The 10,047-nt window shown below is 39.9% G+C and overlaps 1 protein-coding gene across 1 annotated transcript; it reads left to right on the top strand.

Annotated features, from left to right (window-relative positions):
- Nucleotides 1–6,039: 6,039 nt before the first annotated feature.
- Nucleotides 6,040–9,580, top strand: LOC117515163. Its single transcript, XM_034175641.1, has 2 exons — nucleotides 6,040–7,707; nucleotides 9,226–9,580. The coding sequence occupies exons 1-2, from the start codon at nucleotides 6,085–6,087 to the stop codon at nucleotides 9,358–9,360; spliced, it is 1,758 nt and encodes a 585-aa protein (XP_034031532.1). The 5' UTR covers nucleotides 6,040–6,084; the 3' UTR covers nucleotides 9,361–9,580.
- Nucleotides 9,581–10,047: the final 467 nt, after the last annotated feature.

Raw genomic sequence — 10,047 nt, 5'->3', positions numbered from 1 at the left:
ACTGCATGCCCCAGGGTTTGTGACAGACTGCTTCAGCACAAGCATATGCAAAACATTTGCAAAAACAGAAGAAACACTCTGAGCATTGCTGTCACACTTCGTTTGGTTTCATCAGAATTTAATGGCATGCTAAGTTTTCGTGGCTTTAGGACTGATTTCCATACCCTGGTAACACAGTTAGACTCTTATTGGCAACTAACAGCTCACATTACACAGCAGATTTTATTTTAGATTGGTTAGAATTTTGTAGAGAATTTATCTACATGAAGCACATAGAATGGTGATCAAAAGCTAACATTTGACAGTTTGCCTAGTCACTTAATTGTTTTCTTACTTTTGTAGTTGTGTATGCATTACAGTACCCGCCAAAAGTATTCAGGCCCTTGGTATTTCACACTTTTTAATTTGTTCATGCCATTTCAAATACAAAAAAAATTTCTAAAAAGATATTCCTTAAACTCAAACTACAATCAAATCTCTACAACTTGATATAAATGAATTAAAAATCCAAGATGATGGGCTGGTATAGAGGATGATTTTCTGAAAAAGAAGACCTGAAAGTTCAGCTACAATTTGCCAGAAGGTACATCTGAGATGCAGGCATGGATTTGATGTTTTGGTGAAATAAAATCCTCCTGAAGCTGTATAACTGGAGACACAAAATGCAAAACATGCACTATGCACAATTTTTTCCAATCACAGCCACAGAAGCCTATAACTTCTTCTGGGTTGTCTGAGTGTCTTGGTGGCTTTCCTCACTACTCCTTGCACAGTCACTCAGTTTTTGAGAACTGTCTAGGCCACACAGATTTACCATAGATTGCCATACTGTTTATATTTCTTCATAATTTATGTAAATAAAGTCCAAGATATATTCAGTGACATGGATGTATCATCCCCTGACTTGTCTGAAGAAAACTGGCAATAAAACTGATTATTTACAGGTATTAAGAAGACGATGAAGAAAAGGAGGAAAACGTTGCCACGAACAGCGGGAGAAGAAGAAAACTAGAAGTGTGGAAATGAGAGTGGGGACTTTGAATGTTGGTAGTATGACTGGTAAAGGGAGAGAGCTGGCTGATATGATGGAGAGGAGAAAGGTAGACATATTGTGTGTGCAAGAGACCAAGTGGAAGGGACGTAAGAGCGGGAACATGGGCGGTGGGTACAAGTTGTTGTACCATGGTGAGGACAGGAAGAGAAATGGTGTTGGGGTCATTTTAAAGGAAGAGTATGTTAAAAGTGTGTTGGAGGTTAAGCAAGTGTCTGACAGGGTGATGAGTGTGAAGTTGGAAATTGAAGGGGTGATGATGAATATCATCAGTGCATATGCCCCACAGGTAGGCTGTGAGATGAAGGAGAAAGAAGATTTCTGGAGTGTGTTAGATGAGGTGGTGGAGAGTGTGCCCAAGCATGAAAGAGTGGTGATAGGAGCGGACTTCAATGGGCATGTTGGTGAAGGAACAGAGGTGATGAGGAAGTAATGGGTAGATATGGTATCAAGGATAGGAATGGGGAAGGACAGATGGTAGTTGATTTTGCAAAAAGGATGGAAATGGCTGTAGTGAATACCTACTTTAAGAAAAGGGAGGAGCATAGGGTAACATATAAGAGTGGAGGAAGGTGCACACAGGTGGACTACATTCTTTATAGGAGATGCAAGCTAAAAAATCACAGACTGTAAGGTGGTAGCAGGAGAGAGTGTCACTAGACAGCATAGGATGGTTGTTTGTAGGATGACTTTAGAGGTAAAGAAGAAGAAGAGAGTGAGAGCTCAACAAAGGATGAGATGGTGGAAGCTGAAGGAGGAAGACTGTTGTGTGAAATTTAGCGAGCAGGTGAGAGAAGCACTGGTTGGAAGGGAAGCAGTTTTGGACAACTGGAAAAGTACTGCAGATGTGGTGAGGGAGACAGCTAGGGCAGTAATGGGTATGACATCTGGACAGTGGAAGGAAGACAAGGAGACTTGGTGGTGGAATGAAGAGGTCCAGGAAAGCATAAGGAGAAAGAGGTTGGCGAAAAAGTTTTGGGATAGTCGGAGAGATGAAGAAAGTAGACAGGAGTACAAGGAGATGCGGCGTAAGGCGAAAAGAGAAGTGGCAAAAGCAAAGGAAAAGGCATATTGCGAGCTGTACAAGAAGTTGAATAGTAAGGAAGGAGAAAAGGACTTGTACCGACTGGCCAGACAAAGGGACAGCGCTGGAAAGGATGTGCAGCAGGTTAGGGTGGTAAAAGATGCACATGGTAATGTGCTGACAAATGAGGAGTGTGTGCTGAGAAGGTGGAGGGAATATTTTGAAGAGCTGATGAATAAAGAAAATTAGCGAGAGAAAAGGCTGGATGATGTGGCAAGAGTAAATCAGGAAGTACAAGAGATTAGCAAGGAAGAAGTGAGGGCTGCTATGAAGAGGATGAAGAGTGGAAAAGCAGTTGGTCCAGATGACATTCCAGTGGAGGCATGGAAATGTCTAGGAGAGATGGCAGTAGAGTTTCTAACCAGATTGTTTAATAAAATCTTGGAAAGTGAGAGGATGCCTGAGGAGTGGAGACGAAGTGTGCTGGTTCCTATTTTCAAGAACAAGGGTGATGTGCAGAGCTGATGTAACTACAGAGGCATAAAGCTGATCAGCCACAGCATGAAGTTATGGGAAAGAGTAGTAGAAGCTAGGCTTAGAAAACAGGTGAAGATCTGTGAGCAGCAATATGGTTTCATGCCGAGAAAGAGCACTACAGATGCAATGTTTGCTCTGAGAATACTGTTGGAAAAGTACAGAGAAGGACAGAAAGAGTTACATTGTGTGTTTGTGGACTTAGAAAAAGCTTATGTTAGGGTGCCTAGAAAAGAGTTGTGGTATTGTATGAGGAAGTCTGGAGTGGCAGAGAAGTATGTTAGGGTACTGCAGGACATGTACAAGAATAGTGTGACAGCGGTGAGATGCGCAGTCGGAATGACAGACTCATTGAAGGTGGAGGTGGGATTACACCAAGGATCAGCTCTGAGTCCTTTCTTGTTTGCAGTGGTGATGGACAGGTTGACAGATGAGATCAGACAGGAGTCCCCATGGACTATGATGTTTGCAGATGACATTGTGATCTGTAGTGAGAGTAGAGAGCAAGTTGAGTCTAGTCTGGAGAGGTGGAGATATGCTTTGGAGAGAAGGGGAATGAAAGTCAGTAGAAGCAAGACTGAGTACATGTGTGTGAATGGGAGGGAGCCCAGTGGAATAGTGCAGTTACAAGGAGTAAAAGTGGTGAAAGTAGATGAGTTTAAATATTTGGGGTCAACTGTTCAAAGTAATGGAGACTGTGGTAGAGAGGTGAAGAAGAGAGTGCAGGCAGGGTGGAGTGGGTGGAGAAAGGTGGCAGGAGTGATTTGTGACCGAAGAATATCAGCAAGAGTGAAGGGGAAAGTTTACAAAACGGTAGTGAGACCAGCTATGTTGTATGGTTTAGAGACGGTGGCACTAACAAAAAGACAGGCGGCAGAGCTGGAGGTGGTAGAGCTGAAGATGTTGAGATTCTCTTTGGGAGTGACAAGAATGGACAAGATTAGGAATGAACATATCAGAGGGACAGCTCAGGTGGGACGGTTTGGAGACAAAGTCAGAGAGGTGAGATTGAGATGGTTTGGACATGTGCAGAGGAGGGACCCAGGGTATATAGGGAGAAGGATGCTGAGGATGGATCCACCAGGCAGGAGGAGAAGAGGGAGGCCAAAGAGGAGGTTTATGGATGTGCTGAGAGAGGACATGCAGGTGGTTGGTGTGACAGAGGAAGATACAGAGGACAGGGTGAGATGGAAACGATTGATCTGCTGTGGCGACACCTAACGGGAACAGCCGAAAGACAAAGAAGAAGAAGAGCTGCTGACTGAGAAAAATAAGCCATGGGGTGGAAAGTCAGGGTCAGCAGATCTTAATGAAACGTTTCACACCATCTTATGTTGAGGAAAAATGGCATATCCTATGGTATTATCAAAAAAATCAGTTTGGTTGCCATGGAAATGCACTATGCTGGAAAAGGGCCACAATCAGCTGTTGTGCATGCTGCAGTGGTCCCATTTTCATCGTTTTTAGACACAGCATACAGAGAGATCGGTTTTACATACAAATGAACATTACACATCAGACAGAATGAACAGATTCTATAGATTTCAGAAATATGTGTCATACATTTGTACCTTTGAGCTGTTAAGTAATGGTGTGTCTTTTACACTGAAGTTACCTTCTATTTCAGAAATGTGGAAAAAACGAAATATTCACAATATTGCTCTGCCTATTGTCACTATGTGGACCATGACTGGCTATTTTATCTATTTATATTTTGAAGAGGGACATCTCAGCTTGACATTTATCAAATAAAATCCAATCACATCAGATGCTGGGTGAATCTGTGAAAAGTACAAATTGTTCCAATTTTCAAACATAGCAAAAAGAGCAAAGTTTAGATGACACCTATCTATCTTCAGATTATAACAATACCCTTCTCATCATATGAAATTTAAAAATAAGTAGACCATGGGTGTATAATCAAAAATTGTTGCCTTCTATATAAAGTGGTATCATGTTTTAGAAGATGTGACCCTTTTTTTAAGTAACTGAGATTTGGGCGAAAACGGTTAAAATGGTCAAATTTACTGGATCCCTGCATATCTATAGACCTTATCATCATATCTCATTTAAAGTGTGGCCCCTGTAGACCATGAAAATATCATTTAAAGCTGTTGCCTTTAATATTAAGTTCCTATATGTTTCACATAAATGTGACTTTATTTTCAAGTGATGGGAAATTGCGTGAAAGCATTGAAAAGTGTAAAATTGATGGGACCTTTACATATGTGTGGATGATCCATGCACCCTGTTATTTTATCATATCAAAAGAGTGACCATTGCACACCATGTTGATATATTCAAAAGTTGTCACATATGTTATTATGTGCCAGCCAATATGTGTCAGATAAATATAGCTATATTTTGAAAGATCGAGAAAATTACCGAAATCAGTGAAAATGGTGAAATTAATCTGACCTTTGAGAATGCGCATATCATCCTCAGCCCCTGTCATCATACCACATTTTAAGAATAACTCCTGTAGCCCATATTAATATAATCAAAAGTTGTTGCACATGTTATTATGCATACATGGGACCCAGGCTTTAGATAACTTTATTAAAAGATAGTTGAATAAACCCTCTCGTAGCAAAGAAAACATGCTGCGTGGCTCCTTCTTCATCCTTCATTATTCGGTGGGACCCAGACTTATAGTTGTAGAGATTTGCTTTGAGTTTGCTTTTAAGGAAGATAATAGATTTTTTTATTTTTTTGTATTTGAAATGGCATAAACAAATTAAAATGTGTGAAAAATCAAGTGTTCCAATACTTTTGGGGGGCACTGTGTAACCTCCTGATTCTACCAGGAAGGTAGTCAGGAGGATATGGCACAACATATATTTGAAATATTTTTTTCTAATTTGTCACCTGGGGCTTTCATCATCTTGCAAATCCAATGACCATTGGTGATCTCCAATTTTGGGAGCCTTTGCAGATAGCGGGTGTAGAACATTGCCTTTGGTGGACTGGAAGGCTACAGTCAGAGTGCACTAGCCCATTCAGACTATAGTGATGTAATTTCATGATGTTTTAGTCACTATGGCATCAGCTAACTATGTTCAGCTAATCATTTGTCATGACAAATGGTGCAAATGTTGGCGCTGTACGTTCTGCTGCTTTGCACACATTGCTAATCATCATTAGCATTAGCCATGTCATTTGGCTGAATGGGTGAGGTGCACTTACTTCAAGCTACAAATGTAACTTCAAAAGCTGATGTTTCCACATGCAGAAAATGAACTTGATGTGGCACAGTTCAGGAAACTCAAACGTGCATTGGCGTCTCATCCACGCAGGACCTGGTGCAATGCACAACATCACACACAGTAATGGAGGAAATGCACCAAATGTTTTGCAGTGATAACATGAACACATCGTCATCCTGGTGGAAAACAAACCAGCTGTTTTGAGAAAATTCCTTTTTTTTTGCCATTAAAATGCACTGCAGGATTTTCTTAAGTTTTACTCTCCTTTCATGTTGAACAGAGTCATGAGTGACTTTGAGGAGAGCGACTTCTTTTGGAGGCACTGGAATTCACCCAAGAATCGAAAAATAAAACGGGACTCCAAGAAGGCCACGAAAGACCAAAAACCTGAAAACACTGCAACTATAAATGTGAAGAATGGTAGCCAGAAGAAGAAGAAGAAGAAGAAGAACTCCAAATTCAAGGAAGCAGTGGAGAAAATGAAAGAAAAGAAGAAGGAGAAGAAGAAAAAGAAACGTGTATCACGCTTGGGACTAGACGACAGCTTTCTGTTCACAGGGGGTGATGATAAACCTGATCTCGCTGCCGAGCATACGAGTTCTGCTTCTTTCATGGCTGAAGATTGGAATACATGTAGCACCGACAACCTAAAGTCCGACCCCTTGACGCAGGACCCCATTGCCAAGAAGAAAACCAAAACCAAAAAGAAAGTGGCGTTTGATCTATCGCGGCAAGGTTACATTCGTGTCAAGCGTCCTAATCTTGCATCTTCATTTCTGCAGCTTCCCGAAGAGAATGAAATAGCGAATGGGCATGAAGTAGCGAGTTGGTCACATGTTACAATGACGAGTCAAGACGACAGTCAAGGCACCGCTGATGACATAAACAGTCAGGACCTCTTCATCACTCAGAAGACATTCAGAGCAACTCGCACCGACACATCCAGCGGTGAAGTTGATGACAAACCTTTTACCACAAATTCCTTAATGCTCTCCCAGCAAGATAGGGATTCACAAATCCCAGTCACACAGGGAATGCAGCAAGGATCAGGCAGAAACATACAAGATCCACAGCGGCAAAAATGGGAAAAGTCCCCACAAGTCCATTGGTACCCCAACAAGGCAAAAGATCACCTCGAGGATCCATCACGGGACCTCGTCACAGAAGACAAAGAGGGGCTATGCCCAAAATTCCAAAAGCCCAGGAGAGGAAAGATGTCCCTTGAACCTCAAAGGCAGTTAAACCTTAGTGAGAAGAAAAAAGAATCCATCACCATCAAACCAAAGGCAGTGAATGCTTTCCTGGAAGAACCAGTCATTGTAAAAAGCTACCTGGATCTTCCACAGTCAAACACACATTCTTCTATTTCAAGCCGGCGATCGCCTTCTGAGGCAACATCACCACTTCCCCCAACGTCAACAGCAAGCATTTCCACGCAGACGGAAAACTTCTTCACGAACGAGCTCTCCTCTTTCCTAAAGTTCTGCCAGAAAATTAGAGGGAGTGTACACTTTGAGGATGTGACGCCTCTGGACCTGAGCCTTCCACGCAGTGCCAGAACAGAATCTGGCATGTTGCATTCAGTGAAGACTTCAGTCATTGATATCAGCGACGATGAAGACAAGCAAGGCATAAAGAACACATCATCTACACTGGAAAAGATCAGAGCTGCCGAAGAACCCATCTGGTGTCCGTCGATCTACTCGGAAAGTAAAGATGACAACGTAAAAACCGAACCTTGTGGTCAACATCCTGCAGCCATCTGCACACGAGGTAAAGCCGAAACAACCCCCAGCCCCCAGTCTGAGTCTGAGCCTAAAGCTACAGACACAAAAACCTCCAGCGAGGACAACGAGCCTCACGGCTGTAGCAGCAGAATGGACATCATCCAGGTGACGTTTAGCTTTCCTTTTTAACAAAGTACCCACATCTCATAGAAATCAGCTACCGGTATCCTCTATAAGCAGCAGTTTGTTACAATAATACAATACTGTTACAATATAGGTTGCTGTCGGAGAGCTCGTGCTCTCCAACAACACCTGGATTAATCAAATATGAAAAAAAAAGTTTCTTGCAGCACTAATGGAGAGCAGTCAGAGTTCTGACTTCAGTTTAGAACTAAAACAAGTAATTATTCAATTTCTCGGCAACTATTTTGGTAATTGATTAATTGTTTTAAGTCTTTTTTTTGTTAAATGTCCAAATTCTGTTACTTCAGTTTCTTAAATTTGAACATTTTTTTTTTTTACTCCTCTCTGACAATAAAATAAAGTTTATTTGGGTGGTATATAAAACAAGACATTTGAAGGCATCATCTTGGTCTTTGAGAATCACTTATCAATGTTTTTCCCCATTATTCTGACATTTTATGGACCAAACAACTCGGCTTAATCCAGAAAATAATCAACATATTAACCCCTTAATGCCTGAATTTATATAGCTGTATATAAAAAAATGTTTTGTGTGTGTGTTTTTGCCTTTAAGTAGATGGTAAATAATGTTGAGGTTATTAATTTCACTTTTGCACAAAAAATAAATAGTAATTTTGGTATTTTGGTAATAATTTATGTTATAATAATAATAATGGTATGTTGCAAATTTGCGACAACAGGCATACTGGTCAATTTGGTATGTTGCATATTTGAGTCAAACATTGTAGCATATATGCTACGATAGGCGTTAAGGGTTAATAGATAATGACAGTAAATGTTACCTGCAGCCTTGTGAAATATGTTAGGATTTTATTCTCTGCTTTTGTTGTGTGTGTCTCAGGAACAGGAAAAGCTGTATGCGGGATTTTCTTCCATATTTTTCACCCATGAATGCCTTTTTAATTTTTGGTGCTTTTTTTATTGTTGCTATTATTTTAATTTATGAAATAAATCGTGACAAAATATTTGAATACAAGGTTCAAAGTTATTGGAAGAGTTTATAGTTATGATTTACTGCTAAATTAACCAAAGGATAATCAAATAATTCAAAAACAATTGTTAGAATGATAACAAAATTTCAAGGCATTAATCAATTACAAAACTAATAGTTGCAGCCTTACTTTGATCCCCAAAAGATCTTTGTGACATCATAATGAGAAAGCTAAAGACTGAGATTAAAGTGAAGACATGTCAGATAAAAGTTTGCAGCATTATTTGTTGATATCCTGAAATTTTCATGATTTCATCTTTGAACAAACCATTTTTGGTCACATTTTCTTTGTGATATAACTTGCACATGGTCAAAGACAAGTCTTTGGGCATTTTACTTTAAAGGTTTGGGCTCATTATTTTGACTCATCACTTCTGTATTTTTAAAAATCTTTGACATAAAGTTCTTTACCCCTGACGGGATACATAAGTGTGCAAAATTGATCTGTCTGCTGAGGTTTTTGGTAACGTCTTCCCGTTTGATTCCAGGTGAGAGCAGTGCAGATGAGACTCAATGAGAACTTCTTTTTCAAGAACAAAGGAGAACAACAGTCACCCAGAGCAGAGTCTCCTCTGATGAAACTTGCTCAGGGCAGAGACACGAAAAACAAAAAGTGCCAGTGAGGCTGGAAGATTTCCGGAGATTGACATTCCTCTTTGTCAGCTCGGCATCATTAAGTGACTGAAACAGGAGCTTCTGCAGTGAAAGAGCTTCATAAGCAATTTAAATTAACTGTTGGTTTTTAAAATTCAATCTTGGCTTTTCAAAGTAAGACGGGAGAAAAAGTGTGATGTTTGCCACTGTTGGCCCAGATAGTCCCTTGTTGTTGGGCAACATACAGTTATAATAATATAAGTGTTCCCTTCACACATTCCAGATGATAAATTGCATCATAGATTTCCAGAGGCGGTGTATTTCATTTGTAAGTTTCATGTCCTAAAATGCCTTAAAATTTTAAGTACTGACGTTTGTTTGTTTGTACTTTATTTTAGTTGTGATTATTTGGTGTTTTATAAAACTGTTGAACTGTTGTTCATACTTTCATATTAGAAAGAAGAAGAGAAAAAAAAAACTTTAAATGTAAAATAAGTCAGAGTTTATTTGTTGTAGATGAGCTGTTTGCTGACTTACACAATAAAATAAAATTTTGAGTTGCTGATGTTTATCTTTAAATCCAGTAACTTTCTACAAGACATCACACACTAGTTTCATACAATGTGTCATGGCTGCCACAGTTCGGATTATTGGGAGAACTGTGTATAACTTCTGAAAAGTAAAGAAAACCTTGCGATCTCTAATATGTAAAATGT

This window comes from Thalassophryne amazonica, chromosome 8, assembly GCF_902500255.1.
Source record: "Thalassophryne amazonica chromosome 8, fThaAma1.1, whole genome shotgun sequence".
Taxonomy (NCBI): domain Eukaryota; kingdom Metazoa; phylum Chordata; class Actinopteri; order Batrachoidiformes; family Batrachoididae; genus Thalassophryne; species Thalassophryne amazonica.
Note: the sequence above shows the minus strand (reverse complement) of the source record. Positions and strands in the feature narration are given on the sequence as shown.

Bases quoted from the DNA above. Each gene is read 5' to 3' on its own strand.
- LOC117515163 (XM_034175641.1), top strand. From the start codon at position 6,085: ATGTTGAACAGAGTCATGAGTGACTTTGAGGAGAGCGACTTCTTTTGG. The intron at 7,708-9,225 runs GTGACGTTTAGC...GTTTGATTCCAG, and splicing joins GCAGAATGGACATCATCCAG to GTGAGAGCAGTGCAGATGAG.